Raw genomic sequence first — 25,436 nt, 5'->3', positions numbered from 1 at the left:
TTGTCTTTGTTCCCCCCCCCGCTCCTGACGTCACCAGGGACCCGTTGCGTCACCGCGAGACGTCACGAGAAGACCCCGGAAGTGAAGTCGTCAACGCCGCGGCTCTGATCGCCACATGCGATCTCAGGTGCGATGTTTACACGGCGCCGCTTGTGATTATTATTGTTGTTGTTATTATTAAGTTTGTTTATTGGGGAAAGCCTCGCTTCTGGCTTCTTTCGTAGGCATATCAATTTAGAAGCAACAGTCTGGGTTAGCGTGAACACGCTACAACGCTGGGCCTAGTCGTGTAGGCTGGCCTGCTGCTCTTCACTGATTAAAAAAAAATCTAGATCTTAATCTTAAGTTTTCGTAACTGCAATGATCGATACTCTCTGATTTTTTTTCCGTCTAATTTATCCACAGCCTAACTGATAGCTTTAAGTCGCCGAGGAGAGCCTTGATACGTCTCTTTTTCATCAGGGCATTGCCTGGTTTTTTGCAAGAGGGGGGGTTGATCTTGCAGCTGTGTTCTTAAGTGTGTTTCCCGAGTGAAGTTGATTGAGCTAAGAATCTAATTTAAAATTTCGATTTAAAGCTTTCGTGACTGCAGGGATTCATCTTCTTGGTTCTTTCGGTAAAGTCACGTAGAAGGGAAATAATAAAATAATAAAAATAAAACATTAAATAATTCTCACGACGTTTCGGCCACAACGCAAGCAGCCGTCCTCAGGTGAAGAACAGGTCTGTCGGAAAGACAGCATCTGTTTCAGACGAAATAAATAACACATAGCACATTTATATAAATACTACATAAACACAACACATTTGAAAAGAAACATGTCAAATAAAACCAATAATAAAATCCCGGGTTGAAACGCCACACCCACCTTTACCGTTATTTGGGGAAAATTACTCCCCCCGCTTAACATGAATTCACTTTACGTGGCAATTTTCATGAACACAGTCCCCTTGTTAAGCAGGAACTAGCTGTGTTTGGGTGCTTCCATCGTGGTTATGAGTGAAATAAAATATATTTTAAAGTGGCTCTATTGGGCACTTGTCCTCCAACAACAGCGGAGCACAGAAAGTGACGCTCACAACAATGAGCGGAACGCTTAGTGGATGAAATGCAGAAAGTTGACAGAGTAGGGGAAACAGTAGGTGCATTTGCCAGTCATCTCACTCATCAATCAACCCATGTGGCCTCAATGTGCACCTAGCCTGCCACAGGCTCTGTGGTGACTTCATCGCCGCCTGGTGGCGAGCAGTTCTTATCTTTTACGTTTGTTGTATGTATGTTGAACTTCTTTCGCACCGTACGTAGCCAAGCGTGCTAATCGGAGGTGTATAAATAATATCTTATCCCTAGGTACTTGACAGAGGAGATGTCAAAGGTGAAACCTTTTGAGTTTAGAAATTTCGTTTTCTTTAAAAGTAAAACTTTTACATTATTTTCCTGAGTTATTTATTTGTGTGTTGCGTGCAGAGTTTTCCAGCTGCGTTTTCACAGGAACAGCAGCAACAGCACATCCCGCTATATCAGAGGCCATCGTCACAAAATCCCCGCGAGGTGAGTGATCTCCGACTCTAAACTCATATTTCAAATGCTACCACACAACAGTTATTTCATGTGTAACGCATTCAATGAAGATCTCTATTTAGCAACTGAAGGAGAAGTAATCCAATGAGCTATGGAGTTCTTCACAGATGTCCAGTAAGGGACTGAGGGGTCAGAAAGTTACATGAACAACAAACAATACAAGCAACACAAGGAGGGCAAAGTATAGAAAAGGAGTTAAGTCACTAAAATAAATAAAAGTAAATCAAATATACGAGTACAAATTGCATAATTACTTAAATTCCTGCCGATTTTCAACACCAAATGCAAGATTATGTTTAACAGATGAATTTGAAAAGCTAAACTATTATGGTTGTATAAAAAAACGAGAATAATTAAGAAATGTATGCAGAATAGAAGCTATAGAGGTTCAGAATAATTAATCCAAGTAAAGCTCATTGAGCGTCTTCGTATGGCTGGGGAAGCAGTTTTATTTTGTTGAGGTTTTCAATACATTCAGCAGCTTCTGGTGAGGCAGAGTGAATTCTTCTGATGCCACCGGGAATGAATCTTTCAGGGCTGGAGTTAAAGGAGTTGAATACGTGGGCGATTATCTGACTTGGGTGGCCAGCCACAATTTGGGATGCTCCTCGTGTTCCACTTGTGGAGCAGGTGGCCACATCTCCCCTGGCCTGTCTTCAAGTGGTTGAGGGTTGTCCAAATTTTCTGTGGTAGGTTGAACCCTGAGACTTCACTAATTGGGTCAGTTACCAGGTTGCAATTGGTCACATTTTCAGTCACCCAGGATGTGCCCTATTGAGAGGAAGGGCTGTCATCAGTTTGTAGGGTTTGGAGTGTATTCCAATAGGGGCTGCGAGATTTAACACGTGCGTAGGTGGGTTTTCAGCTCTTTCGTCAGTGGACTTAGTTGGCTGACAGCCGGTATTCTTTTCGGAATGCACCAATACATTGTTGCTGCATTGGCATTGTTGCTGCATTGGCATTGTTGCTGCATTGGCATTGTTGCCGCATTGGCACTCATGCACCGCCCGTGCTTCTGGTGCTGTTGGTACACTTGGGCTACGCCGATCCCCAAACCCTTATAAACAGTTTGCCTTTAGAGGCTGACTCCTTTGCCTGATGACGACCGCTTCTGTTGCGATTGAAACATTGTGTTTTATTTAATTTCTAACTACGTGACTTTACCGAAAGAACCAAAGAGTATGGATTCCTGCAGTCACGAAAGCTTCAAATCAAGATTTGTTTTATCCTACTAGGACAGGCCTACTGAGCGATTAGCTTTTTCAGAAGTAATCTGGCCATAAATGATAACTAAATGAAGTCGCTTATCATGTGGAAATCCACAGCAGCAAAATATTACAAATGATCTACCGTATTTCCCGCATATAGCCCGCATACGCATATAACCCGCAGACGCATATACCCCGCAAAAATAGCGTTTTGTGTAAAAAAAATTCAGATAGCTCTCACCTCCATATGCATTCATATATTTAACGTCGTTACCGCAGCTTAATTCCATCTCTCTCCCCCAGCTGCCCCACCCCCCAACCCCCACCTCTCTCTCCCCCAGCTGCCCCACCCCCCAACCCCCACCTCTCTCTCCCCCAGCTGCCCCACCCCCCAACCCCCAACTCTCTCTCCCCCAGCTGCCCCACCCCCCAACCCCCACCTCTCTCTCCCCCAGCTACCCCAACCCCCACCTCTCTCCCCCAGCTGCCCCACCCCCCAACCCCCACCTCTCTCTCCCCCAGCTGCCCCACCCCCCAACCCCCCCCCTCTCTCTCCCCCAGCTGCCCCACCCCTCAACCCCCACCTCTCTCTCCCCCAGCTACCCCACCCCCCAACCCCCACCTCTCTCTCCCTCCAACTCTCCCGTCGCCGGTAAACAGTGCCGCGCACTTCAAACAGTGTCGTTTAATTGTATAAACAATTAATTAAAAACGCCATAACATGTGCAATTTTAGCGTGAGTAGTTTATTCAGCAGTGCTTTAGTCAAAGGTAAGTGTTGCATAGTGGATAGTCCTACCATGAAAAAATTAACCGAGTCATGACATGTCACACGTGTAAAATATTTGTGGGATAGCCCGCACCTCCATATACCCCGCAGGGTCTTGTTTTGTTTGTAAAAGTGGTATACCCCGTGGGTTATATGCGGGAAAATACGCTAGGGAAAAATAGATGAACCCGGAGAAAAACTACACGCCTCCATGGGGGGGAATAGGCAAACTCCAAATATACAGGTGGCAGGGTCGGGATCGAACCCCGAACGTCCTGCATACCGGGAGAGGAAGTTAACATCCACAGTTCTTGCGTGCTTTTTGCACGAGGTGGCGTCGCCAACTATAAGCATGGCAGTTACCTGGTGAATGAGTGGAAGAGTCAGTGTTCATCTTCTGTCTTCTCTCTGTTCACGGTTTGTCTGCGCTTCGGCTTGATCTGCAGCTTGAGCCACAATCCAAGCCTCTTCACACCTCATACAATGTCAGTCAGGTTGACTGGACAACAAGCGAACTCTTCCAGCCTATAGCTTGTACAATGTTTCCATGCCCACTCAATATTGGTGTGTACCTCAAATATATGCTCAGGGAAGTTGCTTCATACCACAACAGTCGTCTTTCCAACAATTTTCTGTCACTTGTTACCTGAGTACAGTATTATATAGAACACTAGCGGTGAGTTCCCGGCGTTGCCCGGGCGAAAAAGGCAGACACACATGTAGTTGCACACACAAATCGACTGACACACACACATAGAGTTACGCACACATATCGACTCACACATACATACATAGACTGAACAACAACAACCGCCATTCGCCAGTAAGTGGCGGTGACGTCACCACAACGCTTGTGCCAGGCTATGTGCACCTTGAGGCCATGTAAAGTGTCGAATGCCCGCTGGCAGGAGGTCACGGGGCAGACCCAGATGGCACAGGTCGACTGACTGAGACAACTGGCTGATGCACCACCTGTGCCCCCTACTGTGGCAACTTGCTGTGCTTTAGCCACCCGACGCTCCGCTCGTTGTTGTGAGCGTCGCTCCTCCGCCCTCCGTTGTTGTTGGAGGGCGACTGCCTCCAACTGCCCAATAGCGTCCTTCAGGAGGCTCCTCCACAGAGACCGATCTTGACACCGCTGGTACCCGTCATCGGCAAGTCGACTCAGCTCCACGTCCTCCTGTACCACATCACTCCATCTCTTCTCTAGCCTGTGCCAGGCCGTTTAGCCCTCTAGATCCGGCTGAACAAAAGATGTTTAGGCATGCGGTGTCTGGCCATGCGGGCTACATGACTCAGGCAACGCAGCCTTACCTGGCGGAGGAGCTCACCGATGGGACTTTGTCCACATCTTTCAAGGATTTGTGAGCTCCTCACACAATGCAGCCTGGTTAAATCCAGGATGGATCGTAGGCAGGCCATCCTAGATGTTTCTAACCGGCGAATATGTTCCATTAGGGGGGCGCAAGCGTAGAGAAGGGAGGGAATGACCGTGGCTGAGAAGACCTGAAGCTTCGTGCGGAGTGATAGACCAGGTAGCTTCCACACAGTTTTACGCAACCAATAAAAAGATAATGTGGCTCGACTGATTCGGAGTGAGACCTCTGCTGTTAAACCGGAGCCGGTCATTAGCACACTGGCAAGGTATGGAAAACTCTCCACTGTCTCCACAACTGCCCCATCACCAATTGGGAGTTGTGGGGGTGGAGTGTTCGATGGTAGAAAATACCCAGGCAGGTGCTTAGTTTTGGTGGGGCTGATGGTAAGGCCCCACCTCTTGGTGGCAAGCTCCAGGTTCAGCAGCAGCACCTCGAACTCCTCCTCCGAGTGAGCAGCAATTAGCAGATCATCGGCATACATAACATGTTTAAGCAATACAGAGCCATCCCTTGAGCGCACCCGTGCATCGATCAGCCTCCCATTGTATCTGTACCAGATGGAAATTCTAGCGGTACAGCCATTGAAGGCTTCACGAACTATGTGGTCCAAATATATGTAAAATAATGTGGGAGCCAGAGGACATCCCTGTTGCACCCCAAGGTGTACAGGGAATGGCTCTGGCTCACGGCCACGTAGTTTGACGCGGGGCCGCTCACCATCATGAAGGTCCTTAAGGATGGTGAGCAGTGGGTGAGGGACTCGGAAAGCAGGAAGAACATCCCAGAGGCCAAAGCTACTGATGGTATCATAGGCCTTGAGCAGGTCAATAAAGCACACACATGGACTAAGACGTACACATGGGCCTACAGACACGCAAAGAAATGGACTTACACTGACTAACATGGAGGCATGCACACACAGCAACTAACACACACACACATGGACTCAGACACACACACATATGGAGTCACACACACATAGACATCCACTTGAGATACACACACATGGAGTTACACACACATGGACGTACACACATACAGCGACTCACAAACATACATACATAGAGTGACACACACATTGCCGTACACACACATACAGACTGTCACACATAGACATCCACTTGAGATATACACACATGGAGTTACACAGACATATATCGACGTACACACATACAGCGACTCACACAGATATGTGGACTCGCACACACATTGACGTAAACACACATATGTACTTACTCACAGACATATGGACTAAGACACACACATGGACTTAGACACACATAGATAGACTGACACACACACAGCCCTACACACATACACATGTGACACACAGACATCTACTTGAGATACATAGACATGGTTGAACACACACATATGGACTCACACAAACGCATTGACTTACACACACATCGAGTGACACACACGTGTATAGACTTACATACACATGTGGACTAACACATACACATGGACGTACATGGCCAGATGACACTGGCAGACCGTCGCAGCGTGATAAAAGCGCAGCAAAAAAAGGGAACATTTGGCAACCTAAAAATAAAGAGTTTTGTGCACACAAACATTATTATTGTAATATCTCCCAACGTATTTGTTTGATAATAGTAAGCAATCAACGTGAGTTATTTTCTGCACACAAACATTATTATAGTAATGTTTGTCAACTAATGTGTTTAATAATAGGAAACATTGGACTTGATTTGTTAGTGTAAGAAGCTTGGAAATTTGTACTTACCATAGGCGTGTTGAGGCCTTGTGCCATGCGTAGCCCCCCTCCTGGCCTACATTGGCGAGGCGGCGGAGTTGGCACGTTGCCAGGCTAGGGGCTGGGCCGCTACCCCCCCCCCCCCAGCATCCCACGCCCATGCAAGAATAATGGTATGTAAGCAGTAACATATTATAATCTAGGGAGTCTGTAGTATAAACTGGACACATCGTGTTGGGGGGGGGGGGGGCGAAGAGGACATGACACTGTGAAGAAATATCCGCAGCATCATGTGTGTATGTGTTGGCTGTAAAACGCGTAAAAGGAAATGTCCCCCGTGAGCTTGAGCGAACGCGCATGACTTGGCAGGGTCCGCCCCCCCCCCGCCACGCAATTGGCGTCAGTTGGTACGGTCGATGTCGAGCAATAAGTAAATAATTAATAATAGAAACGGCACAAATGTGTTCATTAAACTACTTTAAAGTTTAGGGATGGGAAAATGAAATTGGCTATTCCCACCGTGGGGCTTAGGGCGTGCCGCCCAGCAATTTTTTCAACATATAGCCCACCGTCCGAGAGCCAAATCACCCGCAAGCGCGCGGAGACTTTTATATATAAGATTCCTTTTCTCAGCGAATAGTTTTATACTCAGAATTTCTGAATGAGGCAAAACTGTATAAGGCCACTAGGAGTGCATATCAAGAATTTTCCTTGAATACACGTAACTTATATCGCAAAACAACTCTGCAAGAAACTAAAAATGTAAATAAATTATTTTTAAATGTTGCCTACTTCCAGGAACACTTTGGAGTCTTCTTTAGCTAGTTTGAAGGGTTACCCGGAGCTATTGCTATTGCAAGACTGATTTTTTTGTCGTCAAGAAGCATAAACCATCAAGTGGACTCCGGTGATCCTCACAGCGGCTTTTGGCTTACCATCGAACAAAGACGGTTACCACATCGCGCGCTTTCAGATGCGCTTCTTTGGCCGTCTGGAGCGATCTTCCTTCCGATATTTTTTTTCGAACTAGATTGAAAACTTATTTCTTTATAACTGCTTTCTGTGTTTAGTTTGTTGCCCTTTCACCGCACCTCCGATTAGCATGGTTGTCTACATACAGTGCGAAAGAAGTTCAACATTAATATATATGTAAGATTCTGTATGTTGTTTTTATTGGAATTTTTACCTTATTTCATCAATTCATAGGCCACATCAAAACCCGAAATTCCTCCCACTTTCACACCTGTGGTGCATCCATCGGGTCAGCTTTAGTTCATCTCTGGTTCTTGCTCTCCAGACATCCTGGTGCCTGATGTAAATTCTGCCATACTTCCTCTTTTTGGAGGGAATCTCAAAATTATTTTTGTGAACATAGCCATGGTGGTGAGATGTTAACTACCTCACCTGGTATACAGGAGGTCGGGGGTTCGATCCCGACCCTGACACCTGTATATTTGGAGTTTGCATGGTCTCCCTGTGGTCATTTGGATTTTCTCCAGGTCCTTCGTTTTTTTCCTCCACATTTAGAAACATGCATTTTCAGTATTTGGCTGCTATACATTATCACATAATGAGCCACATTGTTAAACTATCAATTGTAGCTAGGTCACTTCTGAAAAGAGCTATATAGCTCAGTGGGCCTTGTCTGGTAAAATAAAAATAGATAGGTTAGTTGATTACCCTTGTGAAGTCTATAAACTCATAAAAGCTAGCTTATCCCACTGTTTTTATTGTATATGTGTTTAGGTGTGAAAACAGCCTCCCTTCCTCTATGGGTGTTCATGTTTTATCCTCTCTCCTCGTTTGCCTGCTTTTCTGAGTTCGATTCCCACTCATGATCAATACAGTGGTGGTTATCTAAACTCATTCTGGTTCTCCCCCAGGTTGATCCAGCCTTAAAATTATTACCTGGTGTGTCATGTAAAGATCGCCACTTGGGAGACAAAGGTTGTTGGGCGTGGCTCTGGTTATACACCCTTGAAGGCATTGTTTTTGGTCGTGGAGAATTAGCATAATTAAAATATATACAGCAATCTCTTGCCAAGCGAGGACTTGCCAACCACAGAGTCAAGCATACATGGTTAATTATTTTTGTACTAATTTACCAACTGCGGTTTGGAAATGTGAGTATCCGCAGGTAGACATGGGTCTGCAACACCCATTTACAAATGTTGCATGGCCACAGTTTTCCTCCATTCACCAGTGCTATCCGTGGCCATCCATGGCGCTGCGTAGCTTATCAGCTGTCCGTACTGTAATTCTGGCAGCACATACATAGCCCGCCTCGCATCGCAACTGCACTCCCTTAACCCATTCCAAGTTGCAGAGTAGGTCCCGTTCACCGCTGAATCTCGTAACGCGCAAGCGGTTAGCGTTATATATTTTTATTGGCCTAGCGCCGTTGTTTGTAAATACATTGTACTCACCGCACAGAACTGTAGCAACACGACCGCACTCTATGATAGCTGCTGCCAAACTCTGACACGCCTTGTGGGAGTCTCTTCAGCTCGGAAGACGTACAGATAATTATTTTATTTCAGTTTTTCTTCTGATTCCGTTCAGGTGATGTACACGTACCCCTGTCCACTGATCTGTCATTGATGAACCGGAAGAAGATAGTGGGCTGAACCCCTCCTAACCACTCCTTCCCCCATCATCTCATTGTCATAATCGTTAATATTAAAGGTATGTAAATTTAATGTAATGTTTATATTTTATTATGTTATTGTGTAATGTGCTGTATTTTATTTGGTGTTTAGTTAATAAACAGACAAGTTAGTTGAGATATGACGAGTCTGACCGCGGTCGTGGTTCCCTTACCCCCTATTTCCCATAGGCCCTGTACTTTACCAACCACGGATTTGCCTACTGCGGCCTTTTCTTTGAACCTAACCCCCGCGGTTGGCGAGGGCTTGCTGTTTATATTTTGTTCTGAAAGATTCTTATGCACTTCAACATGAGCTGTCATAATTCCATTATCATCAAGGTTCACATGCTTAACCCAGATCTTGACATATTTTGTGATGATAGTGATTGTTAATAGATCATGAAAAATAATAATATTAAAACCTTTTGACCCTGGGCTGCATTGTCATGTAGTGGTATATCCTGTCATCAAATTTATAATTTAATACAATTATGTTTACAATATTAATATACAGTGGTCAAGGAATATTATTGTCCCCTTTGCCTTGTATCTGCTTGGTGGGGCAGCGGGTTTATTGTATTTTGCTATGTGTCATCCCTGAGTTCACATAGGTGATTGTCAGGTGTTCCCACGTATGTGTGACAACTTAATAATTATGAACTAGGTTTTCTAGAATCGGAGGTGAGTTTTAAAATCTGATCAAAAAAGTGTAAAATTCTCAGATGCTACTATTCTTGGACAATCCACTGACAGGAATGCTACCACTCAGCCACGCAGCCCAAGAAAGTAGTTTGTTGGGAACTGCTCAAAGACAGCATTATAACGGTGTGTGTTATATTTCGATTTAAAGCTTTCGTGACTGCAGGGATTCATCTTCTTGGTTCTTTTGGTAAAGTCACGTAGAAGGGAAATAATAAATAATAAAAATAAAACATAATAAAATACAAATTCTCACGACGTTTCGGCCACAACACAAGCAGCCGTCCTCAGGTGAAGAAACAGAGCTGTTGGAAAAGCAGCATCCCAATGAACACCGTCAAGCTTTGCAGCGTATATTTAAGCTGGGTCGGGGGCAGGAGAGCGCCTTGACAAAGGAGTTTACATATCAACACCGGAATTAAGCAAATTGATGGAAAATGCAGATATGGGATTAGCCACTCCTTGTGGAATGTGTAGGTGGTGGGGGGGGGTCTCAAAGTCATATTATGCTAGTGTATTATGTAGGATTAACAGTGATAAAGGGAGGAAGTAGGATTAGCAGTAATAAAAGGGAGGGACATTTTAATCGTAAGGAGCTGCAGCAGCCAAACCACCGCGTATCAAGCCCGTGCCTTGTGTGGGCATAAAAGGAGGAGTTTCTAAAGAACTGCAAATGCCCTACTACCATCTAATACACCTATGTGAAAAAACTAGATATAAACTATATCAATATAATCAATGTGCTCAATATACTCTCAAATAAGCTGAGCTATTAACATTAAGTAATTGGGTATACGCTACACTATATGACTACCATATAGTGAACCGATAAAAAAATAAAATATAACATACATCAATGTAATCAATATACTCAATATACTCTCCAATAAGCTGAGCTACTAACAGTAAGTCATACATTACACCTCTATGTTCGAAAACATAATAATAATAATATGCCTCCAGCCAAACTTTTTTCTTACATCACACGGATATACCCCGTATTATACACTGCCATAGACAAACCCAACATTGAAATATACACTGCGTTACTATACCTTAGACCAGGGGTCCTCAAACTTTTTAAACAGGGGGCCAGTTCACTGTCCCTCAGACCGTTGGAGGGCCGGACTATAGTTAAAAAAAAACTATGAACAAATTTCTATGCACACTGCATATATCTTATTTTGAAGTGAAGAAACAAAACGGGAACAAATACAATATTTAAAATGAAGAACAAGTAAAGTTAAATCAACAAACTTTCCAGTATTTCAATGGGAACTATGGGCCTGCTTTTGGCTAATGAGATGGTCAATGTCCGGATCCATATTTGTCACTGCTAGTCGTAACAAGTGATGCAAGATGTGTATCCGTTAGTCTAGATCTGGTTGGAGATTTCAAATGTTTCATTCTGGTACAAGTCTGTTCACAGACATAAGTGCTGCCAAAGATGGTTGCCATTTTGAGTGCATGGTTCCTGCGATGAGGATATGTCTCAGAGGGGAGAGATGCATAGAAATTATGAAGGCTGCTTGACTTGAATGCGTCTTTCAGAGAGTCACAATTCTGCAGTTCAGCCAGTTCCATTTGGTAAATTGTATCCACATTTTCAATGTCAATAGAAAATGGGTTACGGAAAAGCTGTATGTCCTGTTCATGGAGATGAAGCTCTTTAAATCTAAATTGGAACTCCTTTTGCAATTTTTCCAATAAATCCACACATGTTTTGTTTGGGAATGCAACCAATGGTTTTTCTGCTAACAGATTTTGAGTTGTGGGGAGATGGCAGAAGTTTTCCTCCTTCACTTGTTTGATGAGGAGGCCTAATTTTACTTCAAATGCTTTGACATGTGATTGCATATCACAGATGAGCTTCCCCTTTCCTTGAAGTTGCACATTGAAACTGTTGAGTAGCTCTGTTACATCTGTCAGAAAGGCAAGGTGCCATTTCCATTCTGCATCATTGAGCTCTGGTACTTCTTTGTTTTTTGAAAGCAGAAAAGCTGTAATCTGTGGAAGTAAGTCATATAAACGTTTCATAACTCTCCCTCGACTCAGCCAACGGACTTCTGTGTGGTACAGAACATCTTCATAGTCAACATTTAGCTCAGACAGAAATTCCTGAAATTGTCTGTGGTTTTGTGCATGAGCTCTAATGAAGTTAACACAAGATACCACAATTTTCATAACAGTCCCACTTCAGTGATTTACTACACAGCGCTTGTTGGTGGATGAGGCAGTGTATGGCTATTGGATGAGAATGGTTATGTTTGTCCATCTCTTGGTTAATGCGAGCAATTACTCCTTTCTTAGACCCCACCATGCTAGGAGCACCATCAGTTGTCACACTGGCTAGTTTAGCCCAGTTCAGCTCCAAACCATTCACAGTTTGGCAAACCTTTTCATAGATATCCTCTCCTGTAGTTGTTCTTTTGATGCTTTGCAGTGCAGCAAGCTCTTCTGTGACTTCGAAATCGTCATTCGTCCCACGAATAAAAATTAGAAGTTGTGCAGAATCACGAACATCATTGCTTTCGTCGAGTGCCAACGGAAAATAGGAAAGTTTGTTTGTGGAGTTTTGCAAATGCTGATGCAAATTGTCTCCCATTTCTTCAATCCTCCGTGTAATTGTAGGTCCTGAAAGACTCACTGTACTAAATAAATCGACCTTCTCTGGACACATCTCTTTGGCAACAGAAAGAAAGCATTCTTTAACAAATTCTCCCTCCACGAATGGTCTGCCAGTGCACGCTATTAGCTTGGCAACTTGAAAACTTGCTCGCAGTGATGACATTTAGCTGCTTCTGCTTCACAAAAGTATTTTGCTGAGTTGTTAATGTGTTTTTCAGTTTTAATATTTTATCTTTTCTCACTTCTCCGACCAAACAATCATATTTATCTTTATGTTGAGTTTCATAGTGTCGACGTAAATTGTATTCTTTGAACACAGACACTATATTCTGGCATATCAGACACACAGCTCTTTCCTTGTACTGCATGAAAAAGTAATCATAAGTCCACTGTTCTTTGAATATCCTACACTCCGAGTAAATTTTTCTCTTTCTTGACATCATTGTTTCCTAGGGAGTCAAAATTGCTATTAGTAAAATACCAATATATATATACAGCGCTACAAAAACAATATACCAGCAATAACTTTGCCCACACAGATACATACAGACTGCACTGCCCATCAATGCAGTCTGATTGGGGGGAACTCCGCCCCCTCTCACTCTTCCACCAATGACCGTCCTTCTCATGCAGAAAAAAAGTAACAGACAGGCAGCGGCGGCAAAAACACCCGGCGGGCCGGATAAATGTCCTCGGCGGGCCGCATGTGGCCCGCGGGCCGTAGTTTGAGGACCCCTGCCTTAGACTATACATTGTAATATTGCACTATGTATTATTCTATACACCCTACTGTATACCACACTGCTGTATATTCACTGTACAATTACGATACTATATATTACCTTATACATTATATTAGACATTACACTGTTATTCATAATCAACGTTTTTGGGTTTAGTTCGCGTTATTTATAAATGTGTCGTAACCCTCCACCACCCGACACGGCCAATCAGTAAAAAAGTGTCACGTTGACAAAAGACAAATAGTTCACTGCTTTAGCCCACCGGTATGTTGAAGTGTGAAACCACAACATTTACAATTTGAGTACGACGTTTCGCTGGTAATTGCATCCAGCATCATCGGGCAATTCGCCACAATGGTGAGGCTCTGCTGTGTCTCCCGTTCTTATATAGAGCAGCAGCAGGGTGACGTCATCATTAACTCATCAGGTGCAAAGATTCGAGGGGGGAGTTATTGTAATCATATACTAGATTAGTAATCAGGCTATTGTTACGATGCGAGTTGTAGATTAGTAATCATTTGGAATGTGTTTTATTGTGATTATGCTACATTAGTAATCAGTTAGTGTTTGTTTCCCTTATAAGGAATTGTAATGTATCTTATTTAATAATACGCTTCCAGGCCGCACTAAGCCTGTAGCTGTCTGAGCGATTAAAGTTATTTCTGTTTCTCTCAATTTCAATCGATTCTCTAATTAGTCTTTGCCAGTAGTAACTAGTTTTACACAACACTTCAACGTTGTCAAAATCAATTGAGTGTCCCTGTTGGCATGCATGTTCTGCCACTGCCGACAGTTGTGTTTGTGATAGTTTAATATTTCTCTGGTGTTCTTTTAGTCTTACACTAACGTTACACCCTGTCTGTCCAATATAGCATCTGCCACATACACAATTAATCCGATATACACCTTCTGTTGATAATTTAGGTAATTCGTCTTTAGTGCACGTTACTAGTTGTTGAATTTTGTGTACTGTACCAAATCTTACTGTAATGTTTTGCTTTTGCAAAACACGGGCTAATTTGTCAGTTACTCCTGAGATAAATGGTATTTTTATTGTTTTAATAATCTGATCGCTTTCAGCAGTGTTGCTTCGCGATCGTGATTTGGCATTTAGTGCTCTGTTAATTTGAGCATTATTGTAGCCATTCTGTCTTAGTGCTTCTTTAACATGTTTAATCTCTCTCACTAGACTTTCACCATCTGACACTGTTTTAGCCCGATGTATGAGCGTCTTGATAAGAGAGGATTTCTGAGCTGGGTGATGATGCGAATCTGCATTCAGATAGGCATCAGTGTGCATTTGCTTTCTGTAAACGCTGTGTGTTATTTTACCATTTAGGCCATGCCCGAGTAAAATATCCAGGAACGGGAGTGTTATTCACCTCCATTTCCATGGTGAACTGAATGGCCGGGTTTTGTGCATTGAGATGATTTAGAAAATCGTTAAGTGTATCTTTACCATGTGGCCAGACAACCAAAGTGTCATCCACATATCTAAACCAAAAGGATGGTTGTAATGTGCTCGAGGCAAGTGCTCTGGTTTCAAAGTTTTCCACGTACAAATTTGCTATAGCAGGAGATAAAGGAGAGCCCATTGCTGCTCCCTCCCTTTGTTTAAAGAATTCGCCTCTCCATAAGAAGTAAGTGTTATTTAAACAATGGTCTGCGAGTTTCGGAATATCTTTTGGTAAACCTGTATTCTTTACCAGTGTATCAAGTAATTTAAGCGACTCGCTCACTGGAACCTTAGTGAATAGCGAAATCACATCAAAACTCACCAAAATATCATTAGGGTTAAGTTTAATATCTTTGATCATATTCACAAGATGTTCTGAATTTCTTATGAATGATGATGTCCTACCGATGTAAGGCTGTATTTGTTTAGTTACATATTTTGCTAATTTATATGTGGCAGAGCCAATTGTACTAACTATGGGTCGTAAAGGGATGCCGATTTTATGGATCTTTGGTAGCCCATACAGTCTAGGTGGTTTTGAAGCCCTTGGCTTAATTAGGAATTGCTCAGCAAATTTGTACATGGAAAACTTTGAAACCAGAGCACTTGCCTCGAGCACATTAAAACCATCCTTTTGGTTTAGATATGTGGATGACACTTTGGTTGTCTGGCCACATGGTAATGATACACTTAACGATTTTCTAAATCATCTCAATGCACAAAACCCGGCCATTCAGTTCACCATGGAAATGGAGGTGAATAACACACTCCCGTTCCTGGATATTTTACTTGGGCATGGCCTAAATGGTAAAATAACACACAGCGTTTACAAAAAGCAAACGCACACTGATGCCTATCTGAATGCAGATTCGCATCATCACCCAGCTCAGAAATCCTCTCTTATCAAGACGCTCATACATCGGGCTAAAACAGTGTCAGATGGTGACAGTCTAGTGAGAGAGATTAAACATGTTAAAGAAGTGTAATAAAAGGACTCAGACACTTCTTCCTGTCTCCGTGTCCTTTATTTGGGGTTCGCGTTCTCCTTCCCACACGGCACTCCTCCTGAGACTCTCTCCCTGGCAGCCCCACATCTGCCTTCGCTCCCGTAGCCTTCCACGCTCCTGCAGCTCCGCTGCAGGCTCTTGGTGCAGCCCTCTGGCTGCTCCCACAGCAGCTCCATCGCTGCTCCCTGTTCCTCCGTGCGTGGCGATCTCGCCACCTCCCAACGTCAGCCCTTCGTGGCCTCTATGGCTATCTCGCCATTTCCTACCTCAGCCCTTCGTGGCCTCTGTGGCTATCTCGCCACTTCCTACCTCAGCCCTTCGTGGCCTCTGTGGCTATCTCGCCACTTCCTACCTCAGCCCTTCGTGGCCTCTGTGGCTATCTCGCCATCTCCAACCTCAATCCTCCACTCTCTCTTCCACCCCGCTGGCTGGCGCCGTCATGAGCCCCTCAGCCACCAGGCTGAGGCACGGCGACCACCCAACGTGTTCACCACCCTTCACTCCCCCGACTCACCCAGATAGCTTCCTGTCTCCCCGCTATAACTTCTCCCCCACGTCACCCTGACTCCTCCCTCTCGGATCGTCATATTCGCCCCGCCCATTTACGCCCGCATTACACTACCCTCCCCCGTAGAGAAAATCCCAGCCGTCCTCGGCTGAAACAGAACAAAATAATGCGGGCGAAGGCATCACAATCAGGAGTCCCCCAGACACAACGGAGATTATAACAACAACAACACAAGCAACGAAAGGGGAGGTATCAGGAACTGGAACAGAACACCGGCCTGTCCTCCGCGCAACAACAACAAGAATAAGAATGGCACAATGAACAACAACGGCAACTGACACGCAAGAACGGCCAACGCGCACAACCCAGAAATGTGATGTTTTAGTGCGTGTCCATGTTGCAGTTCCATCCGCTCGGCTCAAGTCCAACGTCAAAGAGCAAATGGTAGAGCAGAACGACGAACGGCGCTCAATTGCTCCTTCAAGTCCTCATCCAGCTAGCACACCAGGTAACACCCAGTGCGACGGGAGCTGAAGAATCTGTGACGAGAAGGAGAATCCAATCCCCTGAGGCACAGCACAACAACGCACATCCGCATGTCGTACACGACAGCCACCCGGCCTCAGGGTAGTGGAGATGATGTAAATCCGGCCCGCTTAAAAAAACTCCCCATAAATACCCAAAATAACGCAATGGATGCCCCAGTATTTACATTTTAACAACAATATTATTTACACATGACAACAACAACAACAACATTTCCTGCTCTTGCCCACCAGCAGTCCTCCCTTGAGGACCAGCACAGACATCGCACGTACACAGCATGTACCCACGGTCACTCTCAGCAACCCAACAAAACACCTAATCGCACACCCTCGCGTGGAGAGAGCCACGCTCCCCAGCGGTAACGTTTAACTCGCCCTAACCCCCACCGTGGTCGTCAACCCACAGCAACATCCACTGACCATACTCTCAGCTAGTGCAATTTCGGGGATGAGCAGCAACTCGGCCACGCTCCTCCCTTACTATCCCATCAGAGATGGACACACACCAGCCTCGTATAGTCCGATGCTTTATAGCCCAGGGAAGGTTCATCCCCCAGCAATGCCAGATCCCCTGTACTCCCCCCACGGGGCAATGTTCTCTTATAGAGACAATAACACCCTAACCCAGATCCCGTGAGCCCCCGGCACACCAGGTTCAGTCTGCCACCGCACAACTGAACCATGACTCCCTGAGCCATATGAGCACATGGCCCATTAGTTTAAGACATACCACGGAGGTTTCGCCTCCGGGCTGTCAGGTCAGCCATCAGCCATAGGCCGATGTGACCACAACTCGTGCATCACCCAATCAACAATGGCAGGCATAACAGATGGAATATTTGCCCCACCCCGGTTTTTCCCGCGCGCTCAAAAATGGCGTCCCCCTTCGCCCAGCACGTTCGCGCAATATCTCGCGCGCACTCAAAATGGCGGCCCTTTCCGCAAAGTGCATCGTCGCCATACCCCGCGTGCGCGCAAAATGGCGGCCCAACGTGCGAACACGTGGCCAGTTTTCTCCATTCGTGCACCCCAGCTTCCCTATGCTGGGGGTCACAAAATGCATCCCCCGTCTTATTGTAACAACCCCAACAACGATAGACGCACAGCCCCAGCTTGCTGCGCGCAGCAGTCATATCGGGGAATTTTTAACCAATATTTTACCAACCACATTAGTTACACAACCCAACTCACAAAGCAACTCGTGGCTGCATGCAATCAACCAATACACGACGCCACTTGGCGCCCATTTACGATCCCATTAGCATTAACATCTAAGCCACCCACAACGGCGTCATCGCGCACCCTCATTTTCAAAAAGCTCAATTACCCCTATAATATACACGCAATCTCGTGTGCACAACACCCATACAACCAAATTTTTGGGTCCCCCTCTATAATATACACGCAATCTCGTGTGCACAACACCCATACAACCAAATTTTAGGGTCCCCCTCTATAATATACACGCAATCTCGTGTGCACAACAACCATACAACCAAATATTTGGGTCCCCCTCGAATTTGTTACCAATTTCCAACAGGTACGCACAATATAATAACAATCTCAATTCCAATAGTCAACCACTGCATCGCACCCCATAACCATACAGAACGGTATAACAGCACATGCAATCAGCATATCGCGCTCACACGCGTACATTTAAGCACAATAGCAAGCAGATCTGCAGGCAACCAACACACCATTAATTCTGTCGTAACTTTGCAGCAACAACACAATTATTCTCTCTCTTGCAACAATCGCATCGCACACAGCACCTCGCAGCACAATACACCGAAAAAAAAATACATATTTTTTTTTTCCAATTAAGCCCATCGCACAAGGTAACCCACAAATAATACAGCGCAAGATACCCGACGCTCCCAAGTTAATAATTAACTTCACCATCAAGATAACAACTCCACGCAGCAGCGCACACACACAATTTGACACTCAGCAATTACAGCAGACTCTCCGTCCATTCTCAACACACGCACACACTTATATTGACACCAAGCAACAAGCAGATAGCGCGTTCATCGTTATTACACACACATACACACAGTCCGAACCGCGCTCCGCACAATCGAGTCATAAGAGAAACCCAAAATAGCCCCCCGGCCCTCGAAAGATGAGTGAGGTGTGTGTTAAGGCCGGGTGCGTATCGTTATGACTCGCCCGGGGCTGCAGCAAGAAGAGGACGGCAGGGTGGCAACTTGAGACGCCTCGCAGAACTCGTTCGGCGACTTGACGGCTCCGTTGTCACGCACCCGAGCCAGGACGGGAAGCTCCCGCCCCAGCAGCTGCAGCATCGGCGTCTTCTCCTCGCAGCACCCCCTCGAAAAACAGCAGCTCACAGCAGGCTGCTCACCCCGCGGCACCTCCAGATGGCAGCGCAAGGCTGCCTCTCCGCCGCGATGTTGAAGATGGCGGCGTCCTCCCGCCGCGGTGAAGACAAGATGGCGGCTTCCCGCCGTTTTTCCCCTGCCACGCCCAAGATGGCGTCTTCGTGCCACGTGGCAATGGCGCTGGCAGCGCAGGAAAGGCAGAGGCCTGCGGATCACCACCGGGCCTCCCCGACGTCGTCCTCGGCGTGGTGAACTCACACAGTTGCGCCAGCACGATTTTCAAGGTCCCCATTTGCATCGCCATCTGTCTCCATCGTAAGTTGGCGTCCTCCGGCACAGACAGGTCCACCGACGCGGCGACACCTTGCTCACCCGGACCCGTACTCGTTCCAGAACGGATCTCCTCTTCCATCGCAGGCAGGTCCACTGTCTGAGGAAGGTCGTCGTCGTCGGATGATGTAGCAGGAATATTCTTTTTTTTTCTTCTTTCTCTCAGTTGTTTTGAGATGCCGTTTCACTTCTGACTCCAGTGTAATAAAAGGACTCAGACACTTCTTCCTGTCTCCGTGTCCTTTATTTGGGGTTCGCGTTCTCCTTCCCACACGGCACTCCTCCTGAGACTCTCTCCCTGGCAGCCCCACATCTGCCTTCGCTCCCGTAGCCTTCCACGCTCCTGCAGCTCCGCTGCAGGCTCTTGGTGCAGCCCTCTGGCTGCTCCCACAGCAGCTCCATCTCTGCTCCCTGTTCCTCCGTGCGTGGCGATCTCGCCACCTCCCAACGTCAGCCCTTCGTGGCCTCTATGGCTATCTCGCCATTTCCTACCTCAGCCCTTCGTGGCCTCTGTGGCTATCTCGCCACTTCCTACCTCAGCCCTTCGTGGCCTCTGTGGCTATCTCGCCACTTCCTACCTCAGCCCTTCGTGGCCTCTGTGGCTATCTCGCCATCTCCAACCTCAATCCTCCACTCTCTCTTCCACCCCGCTGGCTGGCGCCGTCATGAGCCCCTCAGCCACCAGGCTGAGGCACGGCGACCACCCAACGTGTTCACCACCCTTCACTCCCCCGACTCACCCAGATAGCTTCCTGTCTCCCCGCTATAACTTCTCCCCCACGTCACCCTGACTCCTCCCTCTTGGATCGTCATATCCGCCCCGCCCATTTATGCCCGCATTACAGAAGCACTAAGACAGATTGGCTACAATAATGCTCAAATTAACAGAGCACTAAATGCCAAATCACGATCGCAAAGCAACACTGCTGAAAGCGATCAGATTATTAAAACAATAAAAATACCATTTATCTCAGGAGTAACTGACAAATTAGCCCGTGTTTTGCAAAAGCAAAACATTACAGTAAGATTTGGTACAGTACACAAAATTCAACAACTAGTAACGTGCACTAAAGACGAATTACCTAAATTATCAACAGAAGGTGTATATCGGATTAATTGTGTATGTGGCAGATGCTATATTGGACAGACAGGGCGTAACATTAGTGTAAGACTAAAAGAACACAAGAGAAATATTAAACTATCACAAACACAACTGTCGGCAGTGGCAGAACATGCATGCCAACAGGGACACTAAATTGATTTTGACAACGTTGAAGTGTTGTGTAAAACAAGTTACTACTGGCAAAGACTAATTAGAGAATCGATTGAAATTGAGAGAAACAGAAATAACTTTAATCGCTCAGACAGCTATAGGCTTAGTGCGGCCTGGAAGCGTATTATTAAATACGATACATTACAATTCCTTATAAGGGAAACAAACACTAACTGATTACTAATGTAGCATAATCACAATAAAACACATTCCAAATGATTACTAATCTACAACTCGCATCGTAACAATAGCCTGATTACTAATCTAGTATATAATTACAATAACTCCCCCCTCGAATCTTTGCACCTGATGAGTTAATGAGTTAATGATGACGTCACCCTGCTGCTGCTCTATATAAGAACGGGAGACAGCAGAGCCTCACCATTCTGGCGAATTGCCCGATGATGCTGGATGCAATTACCAGCGAAACGTCGTACTCAAATTGTAAATGTTGTGGTTTCACACTTCAACACACCTGTGGGCTAAATCAGTGAACTATTTGTTTTTTGTCAACCTGACACTTTTTTACTGATTGGCCGTGTCGGGTGGTGGAGGGTTACGACACATTTATAAATAACGCGATCTTAACCCAAAAACGTTGATTATGAATAATATTGGTCGCGAAAGCCTACGTGTTAAATTACACTGTTATACTATTTATTATTATACAATCTGTGAAACACCATCTCATTGACCTTCGCGTGACAGGTACTAAGAGGAAGCAACGAAATATGTCAATGGGAGAGTGGTAGCAGGAGACTTGCAGCGGAGCATAGAATCCATTTCGTGAGGAGAAAACGTGAACAAAATCAGTCAAGACCCGAAATGGTTTATCACGTCCTTCCAATGATTGCTGAGCCAGAGTCCATCTTCTCGGTTGAAATTGTCTCTGTGTTTGTATATGTGGATGGCCTCATGAACGAATCTCTCATGGTAGCCAGATGGCTTGCAGAGAACCTCCGTCTTGGAGAAGTCAATGTCATGTGAGCCCACTGAATTATAACAATGGTCTGCCACGGCTGAGGTGTTCGTTCTACCGTATTTCAAGTCTGCTTTATGTTCACGGATGCAGTCCGAGACATGTCGTTTTGTTGCCAAGCTTGGCGGTGTTCATTAGGACGCTATCTTTCCGACAGCTCTGTTTCTTCATCTGAGGACGGCTGCTTGTGTTGTGGCCAAAACGTCGTGAGAATTTTTATTTTATTATGTTTTATTTTTATTATTTTATTATTTCCCTTCTACGTGACTTTACCGAAAGAACCAAGAAGGTGTGTGTTATTACGGTGCACGATCCACGTTAAAATGGTGAGCGTTATAACGGTGCACATTCCTCGTTGTGAAAAAATGTATTCCTAATGGAAGAACCGAAAACGCGTTGTGTGAATGCCACGCGTTAAGCCAGAACTTGCCGTTTTTGTCAATTGATTTTGGGAAGAGGTAGGTTTTCACGACCAATATTCATAATAAAGGTTTTGGGGTTAGATCGTGTAAATATAAATGTGTTGTTAACCCACCACCCCCCGACACAGCCAATTAGTAAGGTTTGCCACGTGAACAAAATGTGCCAATTGGCTACTACGTGCTAATTATACCGGTATGATGGGTAATGAATAGGCTTTACCCGTTCTGGAAATAACACAGGAGGTGTTAAAATGTTCAAACATCAGATACACTCATTATTGGAAAGCATCAAGTCTGCATTAAGCATACATCATGAGTGTGGTAAAACATGAAAATCATGTTTTGATATTAATGTATGCATTGTCTGTGAAACTGATTGACCTGCACAAGAAACAGCCTCATTCATGGCCTTGTCTCATCACCAGTGTTAGACCAGAGAACAACACCAAAAGGTGACTGGCGCAAAGGGTAAAGCCTATTCTTTTTCATCATCTTGATACTCACAAAAAGGGTCCCGTATAAATTAACAGTATTTTTGTAAACAGTATTTTGTAAACAATACATATAAATTGTGTGTAATATGTATATCTGCAGAAACGGATGGAGTCGAGAAACGTGACACAGCCCGGTACTAAGAGGTACCAATGCGGCCAGTGTCCGTACAGCACGGATCGAACTGGTAACATGAAGAATCACAAAAGAACACACACTGGAGAGAAGCCCTTCAAGTGCACTCTGTGCGGAGAGGCATTTGCACAGTCGGGAACGCTTCAGATTCATCAGAGGGCGCACACGGGCGAGAAGCCCTTCAAGTGCCTGGTGTGTTGGAAGGCATTTGCGCATTCGCCACATCTTCACAGACACCGGAAAACACACACGGGAGAGAAGCCCTTCAAATGCACTGCATGCGGGCATTCGTTCATACGGTCGTCACATCTTGAAGAGCATCAGAGAATACACACGGGAACAAAGCCCTTCAAGTGTACTGTGTGTGGGAAAGCATTTACCCGGTCAGGAGCCCGAAGCAGGCACGAGAAGATACACAAGAAGGGGAATGTGAAGTCAATAAGTGAAAGTCAAAGTTTTGCAATGAACCTGTCTATTATTAAACAAGAACCAGGAGATACTCCCAGCTTTGATATGTGGCCAGGAGTGAAGGTGGAATATGTAGAAGTGAAGGTGAAATGTGAGGAATTGGAGGTTAACTGTGAAGAAGTGAACGTGAAATGTGAAGGCGAAGATTCGATTCCAAAACCTGTCTTTCACATCGTTGGAGGCAGCGTGAAGGAAGAGCAGAATTTGTAGAATGAGGCAACCCCAAGCAGTTGATGGATCTGGAGGTGTGGGTGGACTTCTGAGCAAAGCAGAGTTGGAGCGACCAGCAGGTATGAAGTGGAGAACCCGGCTAGATGTGTAACCAGCAACTTTGGACAAAGAAGCTGCTACTTTGTCCCAAGTTGTACAATAAAGTCCTAATTTAATGCACTCGTAGTAGATGCATTCCTGAAAATTGCCACATGAATTGAAAAATGCATGCGAAAACAATTTCCCCATTAATAATGTAACCATAACATTTGGCGAGATACGATGTACTACGCACCCAACACAGGGAGATGGTGGGACAAATAAGTGAGGGTATGCCATCACTGCATTACTGTATCGTTCCACGCTGTACCGCTCAGCTCAAGAAAGTAGTTTGTCATCGACCACTGAGAAAATTCGCTCTAACAGTGCGCATTCTGCATTATAACTACGCATTCCGCGTCATAACGGTGCGGGTTCCGCGTTGTAACGTTCAGCATATAAAACGGTGCGTGTTGCGCGTTGTGCGAAAAGTGTTCCTGTATGGAGGAACCGCGTTACAGCGAGACACGCGTTGTGTGAATACCGTACGTTTTGCGACGGCCTGCATATTTTGTAACTGAAGTGGAGTAGTGAATTATTGTCGATTTGCAAAATAGTATACGGGTGTCTTTTTTATAACATGTTATGACATTTTGTTGATTACATGTTCAGTGACTGAGTCTATACATTCAATGTTAGAGTGTACAAATAAAGTCCCTACCATCTATTTTGTGCTTTAACTGCGTTTTCCTAAATGTTATTGTGAAATTTTTACTTTTCAGCATTTTTATAACATTTATATTAGGTGTTCTTTTAAGAAATAATAATATTGCTCTAAGAATATTAGGGACTTTCAAATGTTGTCAAAGCACATTTTATTTCCAGAAAATCGCAGTGACGATTATCTGAACCGGTCCTGGGCCTCCCCTAGGTCGACTCAGCCTCAAATGAGTACCTGGTGCGGTGTGCTGGAAACATCGCCACTGGGGAGACAAAGGTGACCAAGTATGGTGCTGGCCATCGAGTCCTTAGTCTACCTTGCTGGCCTTTAATAGGTGCTGCAACTCGCTAACAGCACTTTCCGCAGCAGTATGTTAAGGCTACATGGGGGATCTTTGTCTTGTAATTATGGCATGCTGTTATGTGTGCCGGCCGAGTGGCCCTTGAGCAAAAGCTTAGCTTAATGGGTTTTACGCAAGAAATACACTTCAACCTCTGGAATCTTTTCCAGGTAGATTCCAGTATGAAGGATATTTTTAGTCATATTCTGTGTTTATTTTTTTTTAGCTAACAGAAGAAACCCAAGAACTTGGAAAAATTCAATGCAAAACATCAGGCTTTGTCTTTCCTCGTCCATCCTACCCCAAACTCTACTACTACCTCGTCACTACCCCTGTCACTGGACACAGTTCCCATCATCAATGATCTCTGGCAGCCAAGGCTGCATTGGCTGGGACATGTTGCCCGCATGCCAAGCCACCTCATGGCTAAGCAGCTTCTGTTTGGCCGAATAGAGGGGGACAAAACGGGAGCGGCACGGGTTGGATAAGAGATGGAGCTTATGGGTGAATGTGTGAAAGTGTGGTTGAGTGCGTGAGGGGGTGTGTGGTACAGGCAAGAAAAGAGATGGACTTATGCGGTACAGGAGGATGTGGATCTGAGGGCACTTACTAATAACCGGTACCAGCAGTGTCAAAATCGGCTTCTGTGGAGGAGGTTCATGAATAACGCTATTGGGCAGTTGGAGGCAGACGACCTCCAACAACAGCTGAGGGCAGAGGAGTGATGCTCCGAACAAGGATAGGAGAGCTGCGTGGCTAAATTTCAGAAAGTTGGCACGGTGGGGGGCATAGCTG

General features: G+C 45.2%; 1 protein-coding gene across 1 annotated transcript; it reads left to right on the top strand.

Annotated features, from left to right (window-relative positions):
• LOC133362987 (zinc finger protein ZFP2-like) lies at nucleotides 1-24,307 on the top strand. Its single transcript, XM_061581969.1, has 3 exons — nucleotides 1-127; nucleotides 1,469-1,552; nucleotides 22,831-24,307. Exons 1-3 carry the CDS (start codon nucleotides 116-118, stop codon nucleotides 23,539-23,541), a joined length of 807 nt encoding a protein of 268 aa, XP_061437953.1. The 5' UTR covers nucleotides 1-115; the 3' UTR covers nucleotides 23,542-24,307.
• The last annotated feature ends 1,129 nt before the right edge of the window (nucleotides 24,308-25,436 follow it).

Source organism: Lethenteron reissneri, unplaced genomic scaffold, assembly GCF_015708825.2.
Source record: "Lethenteron reissneri isolate LAM-NWPU_2019-01 unplaced genomic scaffold, ASM1570882v1 scaffold_1639, whole genome shotgun sequence".
In the NCBI taxonomy this organism is placed as follows: domain Eukaryota; kingdom Metazoa; phylum Chordata; class Hyperoartia; order Petromyzontiformes; family Petromyzontidae; genus Lethenteron; species Lethenteron reissneri.
This window is presented reverse-complemented; position numbering and strand designations above follow the sequence as displayed.